General features: G+C 36.4%; 3 protein-coding genes across 6 annotated transcripts; all 3 read left to right on the top strand.

Moving 5' to 3' along the window:
* The first annotated feature begins 69 nt into the window (after window positions 1–69).
* Window positions 70–10,169, top strand: zgc:109965 (Nicalin-1-like). Of its 4 annotated transcripts, XM_042748398.1 has the most exons (16): window positions 72–692; window positions 1,593–1,767; window positions 3,810–4,000; window positions 4,183–4,327; window positions 5,293–5,389; window positions 5,501–5,579; window positions 6,558–6,661; window positions 6,813–6,901; window positions 7,294–7,433; window positions 7,533–7,711; window positions 8,242–8,329; window positions 8,450–8,488; window positions 8,684–8,856; window positions 9,130–9,183; window positions 9,665–9,743; window positions 9,914–10,169. In XM_042748398.1, the coding sequence occupies exons 2-16, from the start codon at window positions 1,611–1,613 to the stop codon at window positions 9,968–9,970; spliced, it is 1,671 nt and encodes a 556-aa protein (XP_042604332.1). In that variant the 5' UTR covers window positions 72–692; window positions 1,593–1,610; the 3' UTR covers window positions 9,971–10,169. The 4 variants fall into 4 exon arrangements, 3 of the variants coding, with proteins under 3 accessions (XP_042604333.1, XP_042604332.1, XP_042604334.1); XR_006157695.1 differs by lacking the exon at window positions 9,914–10,169 and having other exon boundaries at window positions 70–692; window positions 8,684–8,935; window positions 9,665–9,701; XM_042748399.1 differs by lacking the exon at window positions 5,501–5,579 and having other exon boundaries at window positions 71–692; window positions 5,293–5,390.
* A 1,278-nt stretch (window positions 10,170–11,447) lies between these two features.
* On the top strand, window positions 11,448–14,605 carry LOC122141331. The gene is made up of 5 exons (XM_042748467.1): window positions 11,448–12,064; window positions 13,197–13,314; window positions 13,507–13,666; window positions 13,922–14,053; window positions 14,339–14,605. The coding sequence occupies exons 1-5, from the start codon at window positions 11,942–11,944 to the stop codon at window positions 14,430–14,432; spliced, it is 627 nt and encodes a 208-aa protein (XP_042604401.1). The 5' UTR covers window positions 11,448–11,941; the 3' UTR covers window positions 14,433–14,605.
* A 519-nt stretch (window positions 14,606–15,124) lies between these two features.
* On the top strand, window positions 15,125–21,734 carry myorg (myogenesis regulating glycosidase (putative)). Its single transcript, XM_019110085.2, has 3 exons — window positions 15,125–15,334; window positions 17,286–17,746; window positions 17,936–21,734. The coding sequence occupies exons 2-3, from the start codon at window positions 17,484–17,486 to the stop codon at window positions 19,728–19,730; spliced, it is 2,058 nt and encodes a 685-aa protein (XP_018965630.2). The 5' UTR covers window positions 15,125–15,334; window positions 17,286–17,483; the 3' UTR covers window positions 19,731–21,734.
* Window positions 21,735–27,500: the final 5,766 nt, after the last annotated feature.

Raw genomic sequence — 27,500 nt, 5'->3', positions numbered from 1 at the left:
CCTTGTCCTGCGTATTATTATTATTATTATTATTATGCATATGTTTGCTACTAGAAAAAAGTAACATACTTGACAGAATTTTTGTACTGATGTTGAATATTGAAATATAGAAAAAATAATGTTTATGAAATAAAATAGTATTTTATTTTATTACTGTTATCATTTTACAAATTTATTTAAAATGGGTGAATTGGAGGACATAGTGAAGAAAAGGCAGCCATCAAGTGTCCAACAAAAATATCAACCCGTTTCAGCTACTCTGAAGGTAAAATATCTAATAGTTTGGATTTGTTAAACATTTTTGGTCACACATTTATTGAGTAATATATATATTGAGGATTATATTATAATAATGGGAAAATAGTCATAAAGCAGAATAGGTGTGTCAAAACTTTTGACGCTCTTTCCTGTCTTCAACCATATTTCTTCCAATTTTGGGGTTTAGAGTTCAGTGACTTAAAATAGGAAATTGTAACAACTGGAAAGCGGGGTGTGGAAGTGTTGTAGGTTGTGTGGGATTGGAGGAGAGGACTGATTAGCCTGGCTTTATCCCGTCTGGGCCAGATGGTGCACTAGGCTTACCTGCAGGCCTCTCTAAGCCTTGTCCCGGCCATGCTTCAGACATCCCATCCTGCTCCGAGCACAAGACAGATCGTTTTTCCACACTGAGGAAGACCTAACGTGGACTTTGGGTGAGTTCCAGTCTCAAACTATGGCCATGTTTGGCCTAGTACTGCTATAATATCTCATTACATCTATTGTATGTATTTAATCAAGTTTTACACATGGCAGCAAATCTCAATATAATTAGCGTATTGATGTGAAGTGCTAAGGTGGCAGTCGATACTCAGCAATTACTGTTATTGCTCATTACCTTGTGTCCATATTCTCCATGATTAAATAACTTACACCATGCAAAATATTGGATCTTTTTGATAAAATTGTCTTTTTGCTGTTAGATGTATTGTTTTTTTGTGACCCTGGAACACAATCAGTCATAAGGGTGAATTATTTATACATAATCTGAAAGCTGAATAAATAAGCTTTCCTTTGATGTATGGTTTGTTAGGATAGGACAATATTTAGTTGAGATACAACTATCTGAGGGTGCAAAAAAATCAAAATATTGAGAAAATCGCCTTTAAAGTTGTCTAAATGAAGGCCTTAGCAATGCATATTACTAATCAAAAATTAAGTTTTGATATATTTATGGTAGGAAATTTACAATATTTCTTTGTGGAACATAATCTTTACTTAATATCCTAATGATTTTTGGCATAAAAGAAAAATCTGAAATTTTGACCCATACAATGTATTATTGGCTATTGCTACAAATATACCCCAGCGACTTAAGACTGGATTAATTTATGTTTAATGCTAATTCTGGCATTTATGCAAGATAATAGTTTATTTGAATGAAAATGTCAGTATTTAAAAGAGATTTTTATGTCTGATTATTCTGTCGATCAGGGATTTGCAAACTTTACAGGCCCAGAAACTGCAAATTAAAATAACTGGATTATAAGGATTCACACACTTGGAAAAAACAGGTTTATAGTTGTTTTTAATATTCCATCTTACATTTTTCATAGACGTCTTTAAGGACTCAAATGTGGGGTGTCAGCATGAGTCTTCGAACCTCGAAAGTAGCAGCACTTCTGCTGCTGTCAGTGCATCTCCTGCATGCGTCTGCCCTGCCGGCTGCATCCTCCTATGAGTTCAACGCATACAGGATGCAGCAGTACAATTTACATCAGGACAAACATGGTAACATGCCACAGTTTAAAGGCATAGTTTACACAAAAACTACAATTCTGTCTGCTATTCTCATATTTAGACTGATTTTCTTTCCTCTGCCAAACTCAAAAGGAAATGCTGAAGAAGGAATGTTTGTAACCAAAAATTTGTAGTGCTCATTGAATTATATTCTATGGACAAAATGCACTGGAACATTTTTTCAAAATATCTCTATTTATGTTGCACAGAAGAGAAAAGTTATGCAGGTTTGAAATGACATGAGAGTGAGGAAAAGTGTAAAATTACAGCATAATTTTTTAGCTTTAGGTTATTCTAAATTTAAATGATAAAATAGTTATAAATATATCTTAAAGGGATACTCCACGCCAAAATGAAAATTTTGTCATTAATCACTTACTCCCATGTCATTCCAAACCCATAAAAGCCCCGTTTGTCTTCGGAACACAATTTAAGATATTTTGGATGAAAACCTGGAGGCTTGAGACTATCCCATAGACTGCCAAGTAAATAACAGTGTCACGGTTCATAAAAGGTATGAAAGTTGTCATCAGAATACTCCATCTGCCATCAGACGTGCAATCTGGGTTATATGAAGCGACGGAAACACTTTTGTAAGTAAAGAAAACAAAAATAATGACTTTATTCAACAATTACTTTGTTAACAGTCTCCTCTGTGTTCCTGTATCATCCGCGCCACAAGGATGCATACAGAAGAGCATACGCAGCATACGGTGATATGGAGAGACACAGAGGAGACTGTTGACAAAGGAATTGTTGAATAAAGTTATTTTTGTTTTCTTCGCTTAGGAAAAGTGTTCCCGAGTTTCATACCTTTTATGGACCTTGACACTGTTATTTATTTGGCAGTCTATGAGACAGTCACAGGCCTCCCGGTTTTCATCCAAAATATCTTAAATTGTGTTCCGAAGATGAACGGAGCTTATACGGGTTTGGAACGACATGGGGGTAAGTGATTAATGACAAAATTTTCATTTTGGGGTGGAGTATCCCTCTAATATCTATAGTTGTGCATTTACAACAACACATTATTTGCTTATTTCTTTCCCAATAATACTTGTGTTACTGGATTAGAAGAATAAAAAGTGAAAAAGAAATTTAGTTTTTAATCTTATTTTGTGAAGAAAAAAAAACACTACCAGTCACTAAAAATATTAATTTATTTATTTTATGAATTTAAAAAACTCTTATGCTCACCAAAGCTGTATTTATTTAATAAAAAAATACAGCAAAATAGTATTTTTGTGAAATAAATTATTACTTTTCTTCAAAAAGGATGCATTAAATTGGTCAAAAGTGAAAGGAAAAACATTTATAATGGTACAAAAGATTTCTATTTTTAAACTTTCTATTCATCAAAGAATCAACATTAATATTAAGTAGCAATTTTTTTTAACATTGATAATAAAATGAACCATTGTTAATATTTGAGAACCAAGTCAGAGACTGGAGTAATGGCTGCTAAAAACTCAACTTTGCCATGAGGAATAAATTACATTTTAAAGTATATTCAAATAAAAAATGGATATTTAAATTGTAATAATATTTCATAACATTGCTGTTTTACTGTATTTTGGATCAAATCAATGCAGCATTGGTGAGCATAAGAGACTTCTTAAAAAAAAAAAAAAAAAAAAACTTAAAAAATCTTATTGATTCCAAACTTGGAAGAACACATCAAGCACAATGCATTGTAGGAAACAGGCAGTATGCTATTTCAAACTTTATGCTGAATTCAGAACTGTATACTACTTATACTATTCCTCCCATAGAAACATACGGTAAAATAAAAATAGTAAGAATAGAACGCGGTTCTGAATTCAGCAATGGCTTTGATGTATTTTTAAAAAGATGCCGAACCACATAATTGAACTTATTCTAAATTCCTTACTGATTTAGCAAGACGTGAAAAACACCCCACTGGAAGTTTCCTGATTTAATTAAGAATGCACTCATTTGAAAAGGGCACACACAAATTTCATTGTATCTGTGCAAATGTGATCATGATATTTAGACTGACTTTTGACCCTCAGGTTGCCGTGGAGCTATTGTGGTGGCAGAAGCACGATCAGCTGTGGATACAAGTCTGACTCGCAGATGTGTGATCATGAAGCTGCCTGATTTCTCCACAGAGCGCTACCTAGAGGCCAAAAAGCAGAATGCAGCAGCCGTTTTGATATTGCTACCCCAAAACATCTCTTCAGTACCAGAGGATATTGTGCAGGTCATTCAGGAACATTTCTTGCAGTTATGCACAATTACGCTTGATGTATAGCTGATGATTCATTGTTTCTTCCAGTAACTGTTGGTTATTTGTGAACAACGAAGGAAGTAGATTACATTAAATACCTCTCAATTCCCCAGCCTGGTTAGCTAAAGGTCAGAAAATGAATTTGATGTCTCTAGGGCTTTATGGTGGCTGAATCTCAGGCCCTGCAGAAGGAGACCCTCATGCCTGTATATGTGGTCCCAGAGGATGACCAGCTGCTCTGTATGTATGAAGAAGTCACTCAGGCTGCAGCAACTAAATCTGCTTCTGTTCTAGTGAGAGGTGAGAGGGACACTGCAGAGTACAAGTCATAAAAAAAGACAAAATAATGTAGCATTTTGGCTGTAAATGCTGTAGCCACTCAAATGTCCTATTATGCATTATAGTATGATATATTTTTGAAAGGTTTTATTTAAAGTTTTATTCAAGTGAATTGATTTGTTAAAGATAAAATACAAAATATAATTAAATAAAATAATAATAACAAAAAATGTCATTGTAGGTGCATGTAAGTTAATGACTTGCCTAATAAAATAAAATAAAATAAAATAAAATAAAATAAAATAAAATAAAATAAAATAAAATAAAAAAAATAAAATAAAATAAAATAAAATAAAATAAAATAAAATAAAATATGCCTAAATTTAAGATTTATATATTTGAATTGGGTATAAAATTTCCATCTATTTAAATTACACTGTTTTAACATTAAAACAAATTCTTAGTCATACATACATACATGAAACAAGAAAGAGATTTCTGCATTTTTTTTTCAAAGGCAATGTTTATTATTACCTCTGCATCTAGCTGATTTTATTTAAATATTTAAATTTATTTAAGAAATCTATTTATTGAGATGGTTTAGAATTAGCATTATTCTGTTAATTATGGAAACAATTAAATTTAATCTGTTTAAAAGTATGAATGTGGTTAAAATATGACATGAAACAAGCAATATTCAATTCAAATGAAATATTCAAATTTTCAGTGGTTTATTTATTAGTACTATTACAGGAATCTTAGCTGATTCATTTGTTTTGTTTTGTTTTTCTTGGTTTGTTTGATTTTTGTTTTAGTTTATTAGTTAGAATATAACTGTGCAGTCCAAATGGAAATTATTTATGCATAAATTATATATACATAAATCTTAGGCCTATATATTTTTGGATTGTACCAAGTGCTATACTAAATAAATATTTATTTTAGCAGATTTATTGTAAATTTTAAGTTTCTTTCTATTTTCTCAGTTCTCCGTAGTATCATCACCACTACTGCCTTCCAAATATTAGTAAGCAGCAGCTCCCCCATCAAGCCTATTACTGATACCACCATCATTACTTTAGAGGTGAGAATGACAGCTACCCACACACAGCAACTCTATCCTTTTCTGTAAAACATAATAGTGTTTGGGCTATAATTAAACCTGTCAGTCAAGTCGATTTATTGCTTTATTTCGGGAGTACTTCCTGGAGCTGGAGAAGACCCACCCACTATTGTAATTACGGCCCATTATGACTCGTTCGGTCTTGCTCCTGTAAGTCACACTCATTAATGCCCCCCCCACCCCCCCACAGCATAAGTAGGAACCTTTTTGAGTGTATTTTTATAAATGCTTAATTGTTTTTGGTCACATAATACATCACACTCCCCCCAAACATGGTTCGGAATGATTAATGTATGTTGTCAATTGACATGGTTCACTTGATGTGGTAACTGACCTTTTCAAACACCTTGACCAGAAATGAACATATTGCCGGCCTCTCAAAGCCCTGCCAGTGCAAATTGTATTGAATTTAGTGTTGGGAACTGACAATTGTAATTCAGAACTGCCAAAGCTTTATTCAGTGTGAAACATACAGTACTGTATACCAGAATTAATGACTCATTTTAGTGAATCAAAAAACATGCAGTGCAAGCTATCCAATTCCTGAACAAATAATTTTATGAGCCGGTTCTTTTTAGTGAATCAAAATTAAATGAATGACACTCATAATTTTTTTTTTTTTATTGAATCATATCCATGCAGCATGACTAGTCTTGTCCAACAGATTCCATAACCAATTACTCTCTGAAAAAAAAAAAAAATTGGAATCTGAATCATTAAATCCCATATGATTTCTATGTGTAATTGAATTTACAATATGCTTAAATCCAGTACCTTTGATTTAAGTACCAGTAATGATACTGTGGTTATCTTGTAATCACAGCAAAGCATTTTATTACCACTGTGTTTTACGGGTTCAGATGGTAATATTTCCCACTGGTAATAATGAGTTTTACAGTCACCACCTGGCAGATCATATCCACTGACGCTTTATAAAGTGAGACAATATACTTGGCTGTATGCTTAGTATATTGCTGATACTTGGGCCATCTCTTCTTTACAAAAAAGAATAGGGACACTTTTGATATTTTAATTCTTAAAGTACACGAGAGGGTTTTTCTTTTTCCATTTTAGTGTGTATTATGAGATTGTATGTGTGAGTGACCTGATCTATGTATGTGTGTTTAGTGGCTGGCGTATGGTGCAGACTCTAATGGCAGTGGTGTCACCATTCTTCTCGAGCTGGTTCGACTCTTTCATCACCTCTACAGCGACCCACGAAGCCAGGCTCCGTAAGTTCTTTCTGTAGTTTATAAACTAAAATGTATGTGTTGGGAAAATGATTTTAAAAACTGGCAACATGAATACAGCTTGTATTACCCTGATTCATATTCATCATAAGAATTTACTTTTGAATTTTTTTTTTTAATCAACATTTTTTAGGTACCATCTTTTATTCTCCCTGACTGGTGGTGGTAAATATAATTTCCTGGGCACCAAGCGTTGGCTAGAGGAAAATATGGACCATGCAGGTGTGTGAATTATTTTCAAAATGTATTCTCGACACGTATTTCACTCCCAAAGTCAAAACATTGTCTAAGTATCACATTCGGTCACAGACAAATTTCTGAAAATAAAGATTCTTTAATGGCATCTATGATTCCATAAAGAACCTTTAAAATCTATGGAATCTTTGCATTCAACTAAAGGTTCTTTAGATTTTTTAAATGTTCTTCACACTAAGAAAAAAATGGTTCTTTTAAGAACTGCTCACTGAAAGGTTCTTTGGAAACCAAAAATAGGTCTTCTATCGCATCACTGCGAAAACCCCTTTTTGGAATCTTTATTTTTAAAATTGTGTAAGACTTACGAGCCCTCATACAACAAAAACACCAAAGTTTGAAGTCTGGATCTCTCTTTGCAGAATCCAGCCTTTTGCATGACAACGTGGCGTTTGTTCTATGTCTGGACTCTCTTGCCACTGGAGACGAACTTTTCTTACATGTTTCACGACCACCTAAGCCTGGAACACCTCAGTACAGCTTTATTCAGCAGCTGGAGCAGGTTAAGTTGAATTGCAGAGTTGGATTCAGTTGGTTTTGAACTTAAATGTTGATTGTCAGTTGACCCTCTTGTACATTCTTTTCCCTTTCTGTGTTTCAGATCATCTCTGCCAGGATCCCCTGGGTGAGATTTGGAACTGTCCATAAGAAGATCAACCTGCAGGAGGCCACCTTAGCTTGGGAGCACGAACGCTACGGAATGAAACGTATCCCAGGATTTACTCTGTCGCACATTGAGAACCCTAAATCAGAGCTGAGAGGATCAATACTGGACACCATGTGAGAAGAACCTAACAAATGTTTTCAAAAGTTTCGAAAATTCCATTCTGGAACTTCTGTCAGATGTAATCAATCCCACCAAGATATAAAAATAGTATTCTTGCATGATAAATTAACAACAGAAACCTGCTTGAAGCTAAATATGGTGTAAACTTTAATAACCTACTTGAACTTAGCATCCTGCTTCACATTTAATAGCTGCATTTTGAATTTGTAAAATGATTGACTGGTTGAAAGAGCCTCAAAATCTTCTGACTGGCTGAACAAAGATTTAGAGTGTGGTCTAGTCACTTAAAAAAAAAAAAAAAAAAACTAAATTAGTGATATCCATCGAGTTGTATATTTTCCAGTGACATTCCATAACGAATCTCCTTCCATAACTTTAAAACTTTAAAACTTCTTTAATCCTTGAAAACAAGTGTGAATTAAGTTTTCTATCCAACGCAGCTCTGTTATAGCAGACATTTCAGAATACATTTTAAATGATAGATGCACTGCTTCTCATTTCACTGTTATTTCTGTATATTCAGGACACAGGTGGACATCAGAAAACTAAAGCGGAACACTGTTATTGTTGCTGAGTCCTTGGCAAGATTCATGTACAATCTTTCAGACAAGGTGAGGCAAACATTTGGAGTGTCTCGCCAAATTTAAACGTTCATGCTAACCTTGAAAGCACACACAGACCACTTTTGTCTTTGTTTGCACTTTTCATTAATACATACTTTTTTTCTGTAGGGGTCTGCTAAGGACATGCAGGTTTTCAAGGGCAGTTTGGTAATACATTTTTTCTGCTCTGTTGTTCATTTTATCAGGCTTAAGAAATAAGTCTTTACCGTCGCCCTTTGATCGATTTAATGTATCCTTGTTAAATAAAAGTGCTATTTTTTTTTTATTACTGACCCTAAACGTTTGAACTTCATTAATTTTATCAAGTAAACCTAAAACTGTGCACCCTTATTTGCCATGTAGGATATTCAAGACAACCGTTTGTCTGCATTGATGACCATGATAACGTCTGTTCCACGAGCCGTTCAGCTGATGGACCGAGAGCCAGAACACACACTCCTGATCAGCAGCCTGGAGCAAGAGTTCAAACACTATCTACAGCAGGTCCATAGACACACATTCCACCTGGACCGAAGGTACGCACACACAGACACGGCCAAAATATTTCACCCCATCAATGGCCTGAAGCAAGACTTCAGAAGACTTCTGTAGCAGGTTTACAGATGCAGATTTCAAATACGCATAAATTCACAGAGCCAGGATTAATTTTTCTTTTTACCTTGCCAGTAGCAAAAGTTCAAACAATGTTTACCAACACACTTTCTGAAAACAGCAAAACTACAAACCCACACCCACCCAAACGCACACCGATACAGACATATTAAGCCTGTTTTGTCTGACTTTTCTAGGGATCCTGAAATCACATTCTTTGATCAAATGAAACAACCAATGATGATGTACAGGTGAGTCTTCTCATTTGTTGTTTTGAGGCTTTGAAGATGGTTTTAAAGTCAACCTGAAACCACATTAAAATCCCTTTTTACATTTGTAATATGGTGCATTTCCAAATGAAATGGGACATTCAAAAAGACAACGTGAATAAGGTTAACTTAAAATTCCTTATTGTTCTGTTGTTATTGTTCTATTATTTTCCATGGAGTTTTTATTTTTTCCATTTTATCTTCCTTTGGTTACTTTAGTTTTTGTATTTTCCAGTTGCTATATTCTGTGCATTAACTTTGTATATTATTTTTTATTTTATTTTAGTTAAATACGTTTTTTAATAATAAACTATGTTCTAAAACTAAAATGAATTCATTTATTATTATTTTAGAAAGAGTTATGAAATCATTTAAAAATGAAAATGTATTTTAGTGTTAGTTTTTTTCTTAGTAATAGTGTTTTTTTTTTTTCAATTTTCATTTTACTATTCACTTTTTTTAGGGTGAAGCCTGCCACCTTTGACCTGTTTTTGGGTGGCTGTATAGCTGGATACCTTGGAATAGTTTATTATGCAATCCAGGTGAGCTGTGGGTAATGTATACCAAACTAATTAGAGAGCTGGGGTCAGTATGCTAATTATACCTGCATAGGTTGGAATTGAAAGTCTATCAGTAATCAGAATCTGTAATCCCATATTTCTTTAATGTGTGGCTTGGTTAATTTATTTTAATCATTTCTTTTTGTTTGCAGACCTTTGGCAATGTCTACACTAAACTGAAAGCAACCGTGAAAGCCAAGCACCAATAAACTGGAGGAAAGCAGATACATCAAAGAACCAGTGCACAGAGATGTCTACAACACGGGCAATCTAATGCCTGTGAGGACTGAAAACTTTTGGAATTCACGTCTAGAATTTAAAGTGGCTATACCTTGTATTTTATAATTCCCTTGCAGTCTCTTCTGTTTCTGTTTGATTCCCTTTTTTAAATTAAAGATCACTTCTCTCTTTTAGTAGTTGGCTACATTCTGCAATCAGAAATCCTTCTGGAACTAGACTGTATGTTTACACTTTAGTCAGTGAAGGCAAAGAAACTAAATTAGATGATTACCCATGTAAATTTGATATGTCGGGAGTAGAACGGTACTCATGGATAAGTTATGAGTCACTTAAAAAAGGAACCTGATGCCAAGTAAGAGTGAGCGGGACTGGGTCACATATATGTAATGGAATTATTGTCATTGAACACCTATATGAAAGAGAAGCTTATGACCAGTTTATAATGTTTCAAAGATAAATATAACTGTTTTGTTAAATGACTGGTTCACTCAAAAACAAAAATTTAAACTCAAGTTACCAATATATAAATGCGTTTTTTTTTTTAATCTGAACAGATTTAGAGAAGTTTAACAATCCATCACTTGCTCATTGGATCTTCTGCAGTGAATGGGTCCCGTCAGAATGAGAATCCAAACAGTTGATAAAAACATCACAATAATCCACAGGTAATCCATTTGACTCCAGTCCATCAATTAATGTCCTGGGAAGTGGAAACCTGTGTTTGTAATAAACAAATCAATCATTAATTGTTCATTATATTGTTTTATCCAGTGAAAAAGCCATCTCGCAACAGACCGAGCACTGTTTAGAAGCAAAATCAGTCCAATATTATGGTTTATGGCCATACACACATTTTTTCACTTCACATGGTGTTAACTGATGAACTGTAGCCATGTGGATTATTGTGATGTTTTTGTCAGTTGTTTGGACTCTCATTCTGACAGCACCCATAGGTTATTTCTCTATGTGAGTGATTATTAAAAAAGTAGAACTTGACAGAAACCGCACTTCAGACCCATTTCGTGTCATTAATTATGTATGGAACATTGTTCCCTGTAGAACTATCTAAGTAACCTGAAAACTGTCCTGTGCATAATAGGTCGCTGATGGGATATTTGATTTACTTGTGTTGGCACGGCCACAGAGGATATTTTGTGGTGCTGACAGTGACTGTGGATAAGTGCCAAATGCTCAGTTAAATGATGACTCTCTTGATTATCTCTTATGAATGAAGAACTCCTTTCATTCATACAGGATTAGTCATTTATTACTGTCATCCACAATATTGTATCTACTATGATGACATGAGCAAATTAATGTATTCTAATGTATCACATCGTTATACTCTACTGTGGAGTTTAATGTCATTCTGAAGTTATGGCTGTAAATTTATTATGTTCACTATTCTTGAGTGCAGACAATTAGAATGATTTCTGAAAGATCATACTGCGTATTGATGCTTTTTTTTTTAAGAAAATACTTCCTATACTACACAACTATTAGCTAATATATTTTTCAAAAGCGTATTAAATGCTAAATAAATAACAATATCCATAGTTTTCATTTTTAAATTTAGGATTTTATTAAACGAATTTTATTTCCGTATTTATTAGTCTAGGTGAAAGCAACGTCCCTATTTTTCCAGACCAACGAACAGATTTCACCTCACCTGTTTAACTCCCAGTCAGGCCCCGCTGAACAGGGGCCACAAAAGACACACAGGATCTAAGACTTGAATTATTGATCACTGGCTGAGTGGGGAAGAAACCTGGGGCTGCTCAATCCTGGTGACAGACAATAAATCCGAATACCCCATGGAAAGATGAAAGGAGTGAGGGATTAAGTTAGAGCAGAGAGGAAGAGGAGCATGACAGGGAGGGAGTAAGGTTGGGTTGATCAGTCTATGAGCTGCAGACACACTCTTACCATACACAGGGGAAATGGGTCCTCAGCTACACTTCAGCAGCACCTACTCAGAGGAGTTCAGTTACCCGGCTCGGGTCAAACCCACCCGGCCCAGACCGTCCTCTGCATATCGCAGGAACAATCCTCATCCACAACCGGTAAGAGCTTCTTGAAATACTTAACACATGATCATCACCATAAATGAGCATTTGTTCTATTTATATGAGTCTCTTTTTAGCATTAGGGGATTTATCTTACCTTTGTATATAAATTTAGTCATTTTACAATGAGAGAGCTATATATTCACTTGATTTGAGGTTGGTAAGTTTTCTTAAATGTCTCTTTGGCTCACCAAAAAAAAAAAAAAAAAAAAAAAAAGCAGTATAAACAGTCATATTTGTGTAAATGTATAATTATTTTTTGTTATAATTATTCAGTTTAATATGTTAAAATGGAATCTATTTGTTTTCAGCAGCCATTACTCCAGTCTTCAGTGTCACATTATTCTTCAGAAATCATTCTAATATGCTGATTTGCTACTCAAGAAACATTTCTTATCATTATACATGTTGCAGACAGTTCAGCCGCTTCAAATTATGGTGAACATATATATTTTGAACATACATATTTTGATGAATAAATGTTCAAAAGAACAGCATATATAAATCTTTATACACTTTTGATAAAATTAATGTCATTGGATTCAAATCTAAGTTTTTGATTAATTTCAAAGAAATTATAATTGCAAATAATTGCACATTTATATTTTAGAAGTTAGAGATGAATAATAAGCATTTATACCTTATTATTTTTATTATTTTGCTCTAAGACTCTAACCACATGTAGAGGTTAATATAGCGTATGTAAAGTGAAATGTATAGCTCCTAAAGTGTGTTACATTCATTTTTTAAATTTTTCACTGCTAATGTGTGAATGACTCACATCTGCATGAGCAAAGCAACTGGGATAAGATGCAATATTGAGGTAAGAAAAGCACTGTAAACAACAACCAACATTTTCAATTAACTTGAATTTAACTGCCCTGACAAAACATGAATAATTCACCAGCCTGGAGAGCGTTGTAGCTGCTTGATTCTGCAAAACAACCTACTTGTGGGGGGCCTTGTACAGGAGGCTCTGGTTACACTGTTTCCAAACCACTGAATAGGGATCGAAGGTTGGGATCGACTCTCACTATGTTAGCAAAACAATCTAACCTCTGTTGGGTCAGTGTTACAGGCTATTAAGTGCCACTTAGGATTAGTTTTCTGAATCCCTTTTGCCATCCAGGACTTTCTGATGCCAAGAATGCTGCAGACAGGATACGGCTCACGGAAATACTTTCAGACAACTACTCCTTCTACCACTTTTCTACCTCCAGTCAGACACATGTCAGTCCAGTATCCAGGTATCAATACAATCTGTGTCACTACAGCTGAGGTTGAGTCAAAAAAAAAATCACTGTCATTGATCAAATCAGTGTATTGCAAATATTTGAGTGTTTAGTACACAAATGGTATATTTGCATACATTAGAACGTAATATGAAAGCAATATAGCAATATATCACTATTTCCTTTTTGCTCTATATTCACTTTAAGATGCACAAACAGCACATGGACAGTCAATGCAGAGCTCATCACAAAGAGATTACAAAGCACCTGTGGTCTCGTCTGCAGTTTGTACACTGCCACCTGCTGCCTGCTTTCTCAAACCACAACCAAACAACTTTGCTCATGCAACAATCTCAAACACACAAGGGTAAAGCTTTTGCAGTTCTATATTTGAAATGCATGGGCATTGCATAATTAGTTTAAAACCTAAATGTTATTTTATGACATGTTTTATGTTTTTGTGCCTGAATAAACAAGATTTATATCCAATCCAAACCAATACCGCAGTATTTTTCTGACTACTACACTCTCAGTTAATGAACAGATCATGCTATGATTTTGTCCTGAAGGTCATATCTGCCATACTTTATAGGATGTTTTTTTTTTTTTTTTTTGTACTCAGGAAATATTCAGAAACAGATCATATCAGATCAGCTTGGAACCAGCAGATGGAGATCATGCCATCTTTAAAAGCCTTCAAACACCAGGGTACCCATCATCAAAGATCGCGCTCAAAATCCACTACTGATTGCAGGTATTTTATTCCAAAATCTTGAGAGAAAAAAGCAAGCAAACAAATCAAAACAATAAAACTAACTAAATAAATAATAAGTATATTTTGCTCACCAAGGCAGCATTTATTTGATCATCATAAACATGACAATTTTTAAATAATACTATAATTAAAAAAAGTTTCTATTTTACAATATTTTAAAAAAAAATTTATTCCAGTAATGATATCGCTGAATTTTCAGCTCTTAGTTAATGCATCTGAATGTCTGAGATTATCACTTTTAAATCCAGATGTTTTGGTTTGCAGTGAAGGAAACAGCTGTTTCTATGTGGTGAAGCCATATAAAGTCGGACACTACATCATCCACCCAGAGTTTGTGTCAGAAGCAAAGCACTACTAAAAGCCACATTGTTTGGGCATTTTATATCTATTTTTTTTTCCCATTTATTGTCAGTTTATAAATGTCATTTTACAGTGTATTATTGAGGTACGTTATGTGTTTGGAGATCCTGCCTTGAGATCTAAATGTGCATTACATGACAAATAAACAACGTTTATGATGTGCCTGTTAAATGTTTGTTATTTTGTCTTACAAACATCACCATGGGAACCAGTAGGCTAAGTACAACATATTCATATAACATATTTTCATAAAATAGGTTAAAAATGTCAAATAGGCTACATTAAAATGGTTAACTTTTTTTTCAAACTCACACCAGTTAAATCAGTTAATACATTTCAAATACTATTTTAACAACTGGTTAAAATAGTTACTGAATTCAAAACCATTACCTCAAATCGCCTATGACAGTAGTTATAAAAAACTTTTTTTTTTTTTTTTAAATGGCTAAAATATACACCATTTAAAATAAAAGTGATACTAAAAAAAAAGAAAATGGAAAAAACTTTAATTATATTTATACCACACTTTTCAACGATCTACATATTAAAATAAAGTAGTTTTTTAGTTTTAAAGTAGTGATCGTAGTACCTGGTATTTTGGCGGGATGGTATATGTTTGTATATTTTTGAGTTCCACAGAAAACAAACTTGGTAAGCGCCGTTTTCTTTGTCAGACTAACGTTAGTTGCTGACAGCCAAGCAAACACAATCCGCAATATTCACACTTTCGCGGAGGACATTAGGCTATAAAACTCAATTTCCCAGAGTTGCAGAGTTTGTGTGAGGAGCGAGTCGCCACATAAACTCCTCCCATAACAAGAAGACACGGAGTTCAACGTCTTTCTTGAATTGTTCGAGGAAACATGTCAACAAGACACGAAACCAGCTGTCCTCGAGCTGGTAAGTATGTTATTTCACGTAACTATTCATGTTTAGCCATTAATATAGCGAATTCCTATTCAGCCTCGGCAATACACTGCGTGTGTTTTACAGTCGACTCCCTTTCTTTGCCTGATATTATCGACTACTGGCTCTGTCTTGTCTTGTTTCATATGTCTCCTTTTGGGATAAAATACTGAACTGTTTTGTAAAGAGGTTTTCTTAGTCGTTATGCTATAGTAATGTGACGATTTAAGCAGTTTTAGACCAGTCACAGTGTTATTCTCAGGGCTATGTTACACTTTGACCGATGCGATATCTGTGTGCTAGGTCTCATCTGTCCTGAGTTTTTAAAATAAGATGCATGCAAGCCTCTTCAAGAGATCAGCCAATATTAATCGTGTGTCCAGTCCAAAAGTTCACTCATCATACAACGTGGTGATACAACTCTCTGACCTATTTACATGTCCATGTATGTAACGTTACTGTCAGTGTTCTGTTGAATAAATTAAGGTAGCAAAGACTGAAGAACCATTTTTTTTTTTGAAGTCACATGTTCCGAGTCAGCAAAATGATGTTTACTTGAGTGCTGTGAGATAATACATGATTGCTTCATTCCTGCTTAGGCAAGCTAGGCATTAAACTATTAGATTTATTCATTTACTTGGCAAAGTATACTTGTTAAACACACACGTTTTTTGTCAGTAACAGTTTCTTCTTAGGTCAGTGTCTCTGCATGACAATTACTCAACCTACTTTGCAAAATCTTCTTTCATTTAGGGAAGAACTTAAGTGTCTGTTGTCAGAGAATCACATGCCTCTTGTTACTTGTGAAAATGTCCATTATCAGCAGTACTGAATAGAGAGGAACAGTAGAATAAAGTATGATATTTTCAATTATATTTTATTAGAGTTTTGATAGCATTGTTTGTATTTTTAGGAGTAGTTTTGTTCTTTCAACCGTTATAGGAAAGCATTGTTGCTACAGTTGTACTAGTCAATTTTAAAGTCGGCATGAAAACAAATGGGCCCTATCTATATTTAAAATGCATATTATGAATCTTATTATAAACAATTAATCCATGTATTATTTTCATTTTTTTAAAAACATGCATTGAACAAAGACCATGCCCTACATTTTTTGTTATTCTCTAATCAGTTACACTCAGATATGTCACAATGCAGAAGAAAAATTTAACACCCACTTCCATAAAGCATTGTGAATGACATGTAGTCAATGCGAACACCTTCAAACAACTATAGTGAATAATTTAATATTTTGCCATTATTTCTGAATCGATTTAGATGTGTTATTTACAGTGCTTTGTGGGACACGTATAAAAGCATGATTACAAGAACAGCCTTTTTTTACTTCTCAAATATAATATGCTGATTTGAAACGTTTATTTGGTTGCTTTAATTCAAATCTCTTTATTTATTTTTTTCTTTGTGACTACTGACAAAATGAGACCTCCCCAAGGCCACTGAAAAGGTGGGCAGCCGCTGTTGCACCTTATTAGTGTGCTGTACATCTCCCTCAAAAACCTAAAGAGAAGGCCTCTGCATGGGCAGTTCAGCTCTTCTAGGTCTTTCTTCAGGAAAAAACATTGTCCATTAACTGTGCTTTTCATTTGCACCAAGTGTGTCTGGTGGCACTTAGCCAGTCTCAAAGTTTTGCAGGTGGCGTTGCATACTGCAGACCCAGAGTCCCTTGTGTTGTCCTCTGGTGCAGTCAATTCACACACTGCCACAGTAAGAAACCTTGGCAGCAAGAATAAACTGCTTTTGTTTATGCCTTTACCTCCCGGCAGACCAATTCAGGCCGATATCAAAGCTAAAATGATAGTGTTTTTTGAATACTTAATGCTAGAATTTGTACTGTGATTCCTACATCTGCATAACAAGTAGATTTCTGTTTGAACTTTGTTTCAACCTTTTACGTTGACACTTTTTGCCACTCCTTTTTCCGCAGGCTCATAAGGGATGATCAACAAGGGGAAAATGCTACACTGAGAGAAAAAAAATGGATGCATGACTCAATTTTGCACAAATTTAGCAAGTCATTCACTTTTGTTCTCTATCTGCCAAATGTGTTTGATAGACTGCATAAAATTTTAGCCTTCAGTTTTTATCTTCTTTTCAACTGTGAATTCAAAAACTAAGACTCAGAATGTACCAAGTAGTCCCAGGAGGAGCAGGAGGAACAATTACTGATGGCGTGCCCATCAAGAAGATGGACAAGGACAGTCGCCCTCTGGTGGGGGCTGGAGTTTTTGGTGCGATTCTGGTGATTGCAGCAGTGACTGCATGGTGCTACTATATTGCCTCCCTTCGTAAAGCTGACCTGCTGAAGACAGAATTGCTTGATCTGAATAAGGATGGCTTTCTCATCCGTAACCAGGCTGGGGGGATTGTCCTGAAGATGGGTTTCAGGTCAGTATGCATGGTGCTTATATTCTTCTGATCACAAAACGTTCTGATAGCACTACAGACACCAGTGAAATGGGTCAGTGAAAAGTCATTATCCAAATATATTGAATATATTGAATAATGAATACATACTATTTTTTTTTTTGGGAGTTGTAATCCTAAAAGAAACTGATTTTTGCTAACTGATTTCAGATCTGGCACGCTTGATCTCGACTCCTGCTCGAAGGAGGGAGTGATCCTTCGTTGCTCGCGTTCGTTTGCTGGCAAGGTGAACTTCTTCATTATGACGGTGAAACCAAAGGAGACGGTGATGTGTTACCGTGTGCGTTGGGAAGAGTTGGAGTCAGAACGACCTGTGGAACATGCCATGTCCTACAATGAATCGCACTGGTATGGTGGTGCTGAGACTGCTGTTCAGCATTGGCCTATTGCCATCTCAGGCCAGCAGGCACCCAAACCTTTTGTCACTAGTGATGTGTACTCCAATCGCCATGACTTCGGTGGCATCCTGGAGCGATACTGGCTTTCGTCCAATGCAACTGCCATTAAGATCAATGACTCTGTGCCCTTCCACCTGGGCTGGAATGATACAGAGAAAACCATGTACTTCCAGGCACGATATCAGGACAGTCCGTACAAACCTGCACCTGGAAGACCTCCCTATGCTGAACTTAGTTACAGAGTCTGCGTTGGCCCAGATGTGACCTCTATCCACAAGGTCATGGTTCGTCGATACTTCCCCAAACCCAACAAAGTGCCTGCCAAGGAAATGTTCCGGCACCCAATATGGTCCACCTGGGCTTTACATAAGACTGACATCAACCAGGAAAAGCTTTTAACTTATGCAGAGAATATACGCAAATATGGTTTTAACTGTAGCCACTTAGAACTTGATGATCGTTATACTAGACAATACGGGGAGTTTGAATTTGACACACAGAAGTTCCCAAATGCTTCTGCCATGTTTCAAAAGCTCAAGGCAGATGGCTTCCTGGTATCCCTGTGGACGCATCCCTTTGTGAATTATGATTCTGCTAATTTTGGGCCATGTGTACAGAAAGGGCTGTTCGTGATGGAGCCAACAGGCCAACTTCCTGCATTGGTTAAGTGGTGGAATGGTATCGGTGGAATCCTCGATTTTACCAATCCAGAAGCTCGCAACTGGTTCACGTCCCATCTTCGCTCTTTACGCCACACATATGGCATTTCTTCCTTCAAGTTGGATGCAGGTGAGACAAGCTACTTGCCCTGGCAGTTCAGAACTCGAGTCCACCTCCCTGACCCAAGCACCTTCACTCGCCGCTACACCGAAATGGCCATTCCTTTCAACGAACGAGCTGAACTTCGGTCCGGCTACAGCTCTCAGAATATCTCCTGTTTTTTCCGTCTAATTGACCGGGACTCTGTGTGGGGCTATGAACTTGGCCTCAAGTCCCTGATCCCAACCGTCCTCACCATTAGCATCCTGGGCTACCAGTTTATCTTGCCAGACATGATTGGAGGCAATGCATATGCCAATCGTACTGATGGAAATGGCAAGCTACCAGACCGTGAGCTTTATATTCGGTGGCTGGAGCTGTCTGCTTTCATGCCCTCCATGCAGTTCTCCATTCCTCCATGGGAGTATGATGATGAAGTGGTGGCTATCGCTCAACGGTTCACTGAACTACATGAAACACTGGTGGCTCCCAGGGTCATAGAACTGGCTGGAGAAGTTCTGGACACTGGGGACCCCATAATTCGCCCATTATGGTGGATCGCCACCAGTGATGAAACGGCTTATAGAGTCGACTCACAGTTTTTGATAGGAGATGACTTGATGGTGGCACCAGTACTGGAGCCGGGCAAGCAAGAAAGGGATATCTATTTACCAGCTGGACGCTGGAAAAGTTACAAAGGAGAACGATTTGACAACAAAGAGCCAATACACCTAACAGATTATCCAGTTGATCTTGATGAAATTGCTTACTTTGAATGGGTTCAGTAAGACTTATGGCAAGCATCTGGAGTTTTGAGCATGTCTTCCATTTAAAGCGTTTGTGAAGGTGTTGTTTTTTTTTTTTTCTTCAGGGAAATTAACTAAAGTTACTCATCCAGGGTTTAAATTTTACAATATAAAACAGGGCCGTTTAAGAAATAAGCTTCCGGTAGCACATTCTGACATTCTTCATCAGCTTGGCTTAATGTTTTGTGCCATTACGATAGTTAAACATACATTAGATATCTGATGATAATGTCTTTCCGTGCCTTTAAACAGTGAATGTCTTTGAGATACCGGCCCAAAACCTTGACACAATTAAGCTTTTACATATGCATCTTGCCAAATAAACTGACTTTAAGGATGCTAAGGATGTATTAATGGGCTGTGACAGGTAATTTTGCACAATGTATGCTTTCTGTTCTCTAATCTGCGTTTTTAACAAGGGAAATTTTACCAATACTGTACACAAGTCTTCCTCTTGCAAGGCATACAATGTTAATTACTTTTCAAATGTTCTCCTCATGTTCTTTAAATCAACTTGTTCAATTTTGCTAGTGCACTTAAAACAGTGTATGTTTTTTTTTTTTTATTATTATTTTTTTTTTACTGCAAGCAATAGCAATGCTGCACTACAGTAAAGTTAGGCCATGCATGCAGCACATTTGTGCATAATCTGCCCCACTCTTGTCTCGTAAGAACCAATACTTGATATAATCACATTAGAAGTTTTTATATGTAATGGGTGCTTGTGGCTGTATTCGAAATGACCAGCAGTCTATTTTTTAACTCTACATGCTATACTGTCATCATGTAGTGCCAAATACATCACCAACAGACCTTGTTCAAGCATTACTGCCACATTTACAGAAACATTTCCTGCCACATAAGATACAGTTGTTTGTCTTTTCATATTAAATCGATGTGTGCTGCTCATCTTGTTTTGAATATTATGCTGTGCTGCCTAATTTATGTGTTTTGCTATAAGGGCACAACACAAAATGCTTAGTCAGTTAATCTTTATCAGATTATATTTTTTTTGCTGTGCAAGGGTCACCTTTGGGTTTGTTTAACGCTCTTCCAGCAGGCTGACAATCAACTTACACTGCAAGCTTTCTCTAATATACGACCTTCAAGCTTATTTTTAGCTCTTCTCACACAACTGTGAAAGTGCACTCATCTACTCTGGTGAAACAATGACTCTGTCAAGCAAAGTGTCTGCTCTAAAAGTAGCTACAGAGTATGTAGACATATGGTAGCTGCCTTTTCAGTACTCGTGTACCTCAAATAACCATTTAGTGTTGCTTCATGGTATTCTAATAACTTATCTGAGGAGAGGCGTTTGGGGTGATTTTCTTCACTGGGACTATATGCTTGTGGATTTTACACTGTTGGAGATCTTGTTAATAGGCCCCTGACAGTGTGGGCCCCTGGATGACCTAAACAGACTATAGACTGCTGATGTTCCAGAAACTCACCAGAGCATAGCCACCGTCAGCTTTCCACAGACTGGAATTTCATGTTTTTTTTTTTTTTATTGTCATAAAGTTTGATATTGTGTTAACATAAATTCCCAGAAGAAAAAATGCTTTGTTTGTACATCTCATAGACTTTGTGTGTGTGTTCCTTCACCCTCATCTGAGTATAGCTTTTAAAAATGTATGAAAATATGCAAAATGTTTGTATTTCAAAACAAATAGTAGTGAATGAAAGTATTTATTCATTTTGTGCATAAAACTGTGCATTTCGCTTTGCATTTTACATGCCCTGGTGAAGCACATGCTAAGTTTGACCAGCTGCAAACAGTATTGCTGAAAATAGTATCGTTCTCCAGAGCGTCACAGGAGGGCAGTGTTTACCTGCTTTTATAGTCCTTCACTTGAAGCTTGTGAAGTGTGTTGGCATGGCACAAGAAAATCCTGTACTTTGCTAATTCACTATTTTTCTCTTACTGAATATAATTAGTCTGATATTGAAGTAAAATGGTACCATTAAACTTTTGACCTCTCTCAAGAGTTATGAGTTATTAATTATACTTTCTCCTCTGCATTAATTGTACTGCCCTACATTAGCGATAGACTGTGTCCTCAGTGGTCGAATGATGCCACCCACTCACTATTCAGTTCACTATTTTCCCGTTTGATAGTGTTACTGGACTTGAACAGCACATGGATTTTGGCACTGATATGCGATGCAATTTTGGCTCGTCTTTCCAGTGGTTATTAGTTTAGTTTCTTTGGCATTATGCAGTTGGTTCTGCCAGCCTCAGCTCTCTGTGTAGTTCAGTATGGATTTCCATCGTGTTACTAATTTGTGGGCAGTAAATGAAAAAGTTAATGAATGATTTTATGAAACAACTTTGTTGACTTTTGTTGTAAGGTTGGTGCAGGCTGTAGGATTTCTGAACGACTAAAGAATGACAGAAGTAAAGGAAGCTTGAATAGAAACTTCAATGTTAATACCCAATCAAAACCAGTTTGCACAAAGTTTGTAATTAAAAAAGGTTTAATAACAGTAATTACTCCATGGTTACACTTGATATGATAAAATAGACACCTTTGTGTTTTCAGTTCCAAATAGCCCTTTGCAATTGCATATACAAATAGTTTAGATCTAGTTGGTGAGATATTTTATGCCAGAAGACCTCTGTCCACAGGTTTTACAGAGCAGTCTTGAGTGCTGGTTTGCTCTGTGTCCACCTCATTTTCCTTACTGGTGGATTGGGCTGCATCTCTTCACTAAGTTCAAACGAGGCTTTCAGGCAGGGCGGTCATGGGTCCATGGATTCATTGAACCTCCAACCTACTCTAGCCCCTCACAGGAATAGTAATTATTGCAAAGCAGGTTAAGCCTGATCAAAGTTTGAATCAGAGTTTGGTCCAGCATTGAATGAAGTCTCCTCAGAGAGGCATCTTCTTGGTTTTTTGGGGCCTGCTCATCATTGGTAGATAATGACACAGTGTTGAGGTAATTTACAGGTTATATGGAGGTTGCCCTGGATCAATAAATCATTTAGTTGAGTTTAGGACAGAGGTGGAGCAGTGATTTGATGAGCAGGAAAGGGCAAAGACCAAGGGTGGCCTGACAGTATGTTTGGGCCATTCGTTGGACAAGACTTACAACACAATACCACATTAAGAAAATTTAGTTTTCTCTGTTAAAGCATTTCTTTTCAAATGATTTAATTCACTGAATACACAAGTCAACATGTAATTAGACAGCAAACTGTCATTTTTTTGTATGTTGTATTGTGCATGCATTATTGTTGCAAAAGAAAAAATGGTTTGTCTTCATAATGTCATCAAGATATAATTATTTGCTTCTCTAAAGCAACTTTTATTTTTAGCTGACGTAACAAATGCTTCTTCGACTACCAATCATTTGTATGAAACCCCTACATATAGGAGAAAAAAATGCCAGTGCTTCTGTGTTCTCTCCCAAAGATTCTGCATTCCATAGAGAAACTTTTTTTTTGTTTGTAAAACAGTTATTACCTCAGGGGAATGTAAGACATTTGGGAGAGAATGCAAAAGCAATGTAATATCATTGAATATAATTCTTTCATCTCATACTTTGTCAACGTGTCCCTTTGGGGCTCTGTAAATTTGAGACTCCTTTTCATGTCTCAATCAATTACCAATGGATAAATTCGGAAAAACGCCTACCACTCAAATGCTAAGCATAATGATTTTAAATGCAGCTTCCAAAAAATAATCTTTAAGATTGTTGCTCAATTGTAATTTATATGTGTGTAAATCACACATTTGTGTGTTTAAATTTGCTCAGTCCAATACTAATACACAGTCCCGTCATTTGGAGAACTACCAAGTTATTAAAGTATTTTTTCCTCTGGTCACGTCTTATCTTGCCTAGGGCACCAGGAGAGCCAGTGCTGCCCCCTCAAAAAAATATGTGCATAATGCCTCAGGATAAAATTAAGTCCAGTCTTGCATTTAATATATCCTATTTGCCTCTGTAATGCACATTACAGAAATAAAGTAATATTCAACAGCATTTCATATTTAGGCCTACTTGAAGGGGTTGTTCACTCAAAAATGAAAACTTTCATTTGTGCAACACAAAAGTTATTTTGCGGAAGGAAGAAAAAGTCATAGGTCTGGAACGACATGAAGGTCAGTAAATTGACGACAGGATTTTCATTTTTGGCTGAACTATTCCGGTAACGTAAATGTAAGAAACTGATCCAATCGCTTGATCTACCGATCTCTCAGAAAGTCTTTTGCCCAAAACGATCAATTTTTGTTGTGAATGGAGCGTTCATGTTTTCACCTGAAGTTCCAGCGTGATTTGGACAACATGTGGCTCTTCTAAAATGTTGGCGAAACCAGGTCACTAACTGTGCTTTAGAGCAGGTTTACTTTGCCTGTCAGTGACGCCTCCACGACATTGATTTGCACTCACGGCCCGCGCAGAAGACACACTCGTATCGATTAGCTGTCTCTATTCCATTCCTCAGAAATCAATGCTGTTTGTGGCTTTGCCAGTCTACAATGATATATTTTTGTGAAGCGATTGGGATTAAAGACAGCATTCTAATAGTGTTTGAGGTTAAGCTTAAAGTGGTTTAATGAGGTGGGCGGAGTCTACGTTACGCCGCGTCTTTCCATAACGTGCCATCCAGTTCGTCACTGATAAATAGTTTTGCAGTTCCACGGCTGTTGTTTATGCCAGCAGAAGCTCAATGACTCATGATGACACATTGTGAGTAAGCGCACTTGTGCCCAAAAACAACAAACAACGCGGCTGTTCTCATTTAGACCCAATTGAAGCGCTCGTTCCACTGCTTGGTGATGGAATGACCTGTTAGACGAAATCTGTTCAACATTTAGGCTACTCCAACTGTGCATTCATATCTTTTTCATCCGCTATAAATGGGTTTGTTTGATGTGGAACTGCATAAATTCTCTTCGAAGTTCAAGGTAGCTTCATCAGGAGGCGTAAAGTTTGCGTTGAGAAATATATATGTATTATAATACAGTGTTTGCTAGTTGGTGGTTCCAGGCAGTTGCGTGAAGCTCCTTTAGGGGGCAGTACAGCTTCACATTTTTTTCCGCGTTTGATAGTAAAGCATTGTGGACCTCAGCCCAGATGTGATCAACTGGAAAAAGAAGTGCACCTACTCTGAGCTACAAGGAAGACACAAATCTGGCAGAAGCCCCCTGCGCTCCCTCCTGCCCTGCCTTATGCCCACCTGCGTGCCCATCTGCAGAAGAGCCCTGCCAGTTGTTCTGTTTGTGTGCCAGGGTGAATCAAGCCCATCGGCTCCACTCCCAGGTGTGTATCTGGCTGTGTCCCCCTCCTCAACCCCCCGAGAGCATATTACTAGCCTTCATGGGAGAAACCAGTGATCAGATGTCCAAAAGTCCACTTGCTGTATTATGGTTTATGAAAAGGAATGGAACCAGATTGTGTGCTGGCTGGTCCAAATACAGTTTTGGCTTCAGAGGTTTGAAAAATGAATAATTTCCTAAAGAATTATATGATGTTGCTAAAAAGAACATTATTTTGTGTATTTAGTGTAATGCAATGTGTTTACGTGGTTTAAGGATAAAAAAAAAAAACACATTATTTTCCACATAATGTACATTATTGTTGCTCCTCTATGCCCAGCCTTTCTGAAACGCGTAAATTTTTACAAAGCTCATCGTTCTGAAAAGCGAGGTGTATGCTGATTGGCCAGCTATCCAGTGCATTCTAAAAAAAATAATTCCTCAAGCATGTGATGGAAATGTTACGCCACTTAACATATTATGATGCAGAGTCCCGGCACAATGAGACAAAACCAATAAAACCTATTACAAACGAGGCATTTGTAGCATCCAGTGGGGGCATAATTACTGATTATAATACTGATTATAATGACTTATACTGTCTTTTTATGCGTTGCGTTGCGTATCGTGTTGTGTAAACATAAAACCTTGTCTGCATTTGTGATCAGAGAAATGACAAACAACAAGCGCTTCTCTACACTGCTTAAAACTTGCATTTGAATAGTCATTTTGGCAAATTCTTTAAATATGAAAAACTTACTTACAGTCTGTGAGTCAGAAGCGCTAGAATGTCCTTGCAAAGTTTGAACTGCCCCACTTTATAGAAACAGCCTTTATGCACAGCCTTCCCAGGGTCAAGAAACATTCCTCCGTAAAATGCGCTGCAGACATCTGAATATTTTGATTGAACTGTTCTTGAACAGTGTTGTAAATACAACTTAACCACTGGTTTCTAGTTGTGTCTCTTTTGGAAGGCCAAACAAAGTATTTTCACTTTCACAATGAAACATACAGCGTCTCCACAACATGGCGGTGACGGCAACAGCAAGAATAAAAGTTACGCCTTCTTTCTTTGCGTGAACATTAGGGCAGCATTATGCAAATCTTCCCATATTGTGACGTAGACATGTGGGGGCGTGTTAGAATGAGCTGTTTTAGGAGGGTTTGGTTGACTCTTAACTTTTATAAAGAATATCTCTTTGGATTTGAGACTTTAGTCTTTGCAACTTTACAGATCTTCTTTATTCACCAAGAGCTTGTAACACTCCAAAGAGAAAGGAAAAATTTAAATTGCATATGACCTCTTTAACTTATATGCCATCAGAAAAGCAAAGGCGAGGTTTTATGTTCTTTAATATATGCAGTATTTATGTCATATATGTATATGCAATATACAATTGCAATGACAGATATGCCACATATACTTGTTTTCCCCCAAAACAAAATGCCTTTCATACCACATGCCTAAATGTCTAAAATGACCTTTAAGTCAGCATGAAATCAAAATTGACCTGATTTACTTTAACACTTTCCTGCGCTTATTGTGCACAGTGCAATGTTTTAAATAATATCCAAAAAGCATTTTGGTTCCGTTTCATTATTTAGTTTAATGTATTTAGTTTTTCCAAGGAATATATCAGCTACATTAAAAATATAATCAGTTTTATGTCGAATTTAAGATATTTTGTGTTTTGGTCTATAGATTTGTGCTGTGCTAAGTTATGGAAGTGCCAATTGTGAGGACCCTGGTGAAAACTAGGTTGGTGGTTTAGTTAGTCTTGCATCAAGACCAGCTAGCCCCAAGGTGGCCAAAAAACCCTCTAAAACCTTTGAAGCAATCTAACTAACTTGGCCAGGTGGAGACCAGTTATGTTTTTTTCTTAATATCAGAGGAATAGTGGAGACTTATTTTTGGCAGTTCTTTCATTTGTATTAAGTAATTTATTTTTTATTTACTTTCTTAAAATCAACGGACATTTGGATATGCATAGCAAATAAAATAAATGAGCAGCCCTGAATGATATACTCAAGCTAATGAAAATTGAGTATCACTATCAAAAAAGCTCATCTGGTGAAATAGTACATTAAATGATAACTCCTGTTAAATGCTAAACCATTTCCGTACATGGACTCTTTTCTGAAGTAGGTACTAATGAGCAGTTAAAAGCATGGTTTTAATAGATTTCTTTTCTTGCTTCATAGATACAGATGAAGATCCCCTGTGGGGACATGCCACTTTTAGCATCTTTACACATCCACGAGTTCCCTGAGTGATGATGCATACCAGGCCTTTTGTGAAAGGTAAACTTAAGTTCTGGTAGTTCGGTCATGAAGGGTTGATGATTTAATGAGAGGTGCATCGATCTAGCTTCATTTCGTTTTGAATTTTTAATCAATAGTCATGGCTGGAGGGAGATAATAAAGATGAGGCTAATTAATGAGACTGGTAATGGGCAGGATCTCCACAGTGGATCATTCCTGTTTGAGG

Source organism: Cyprinus carpio, chromosome B21 (genome assembly GCF_018340385.1).
Source record: "Cyprinus carpio isolate SPL01 chromosome B21, ASM1834038v1, whole genome shotgun sequence".
Taxonomy (NCBI): domain Eukaryota; kingdom Metazoa; phylum Chordata; class Actinopteri; order Cypriniformes; family Cyprinidae; genus Cyprinus; species Cyprinus carpio.
Note: the sequence above shows the minus strand (reverse complement) of the source record. Positions and strands in the feature narration are given on the sequence as shown.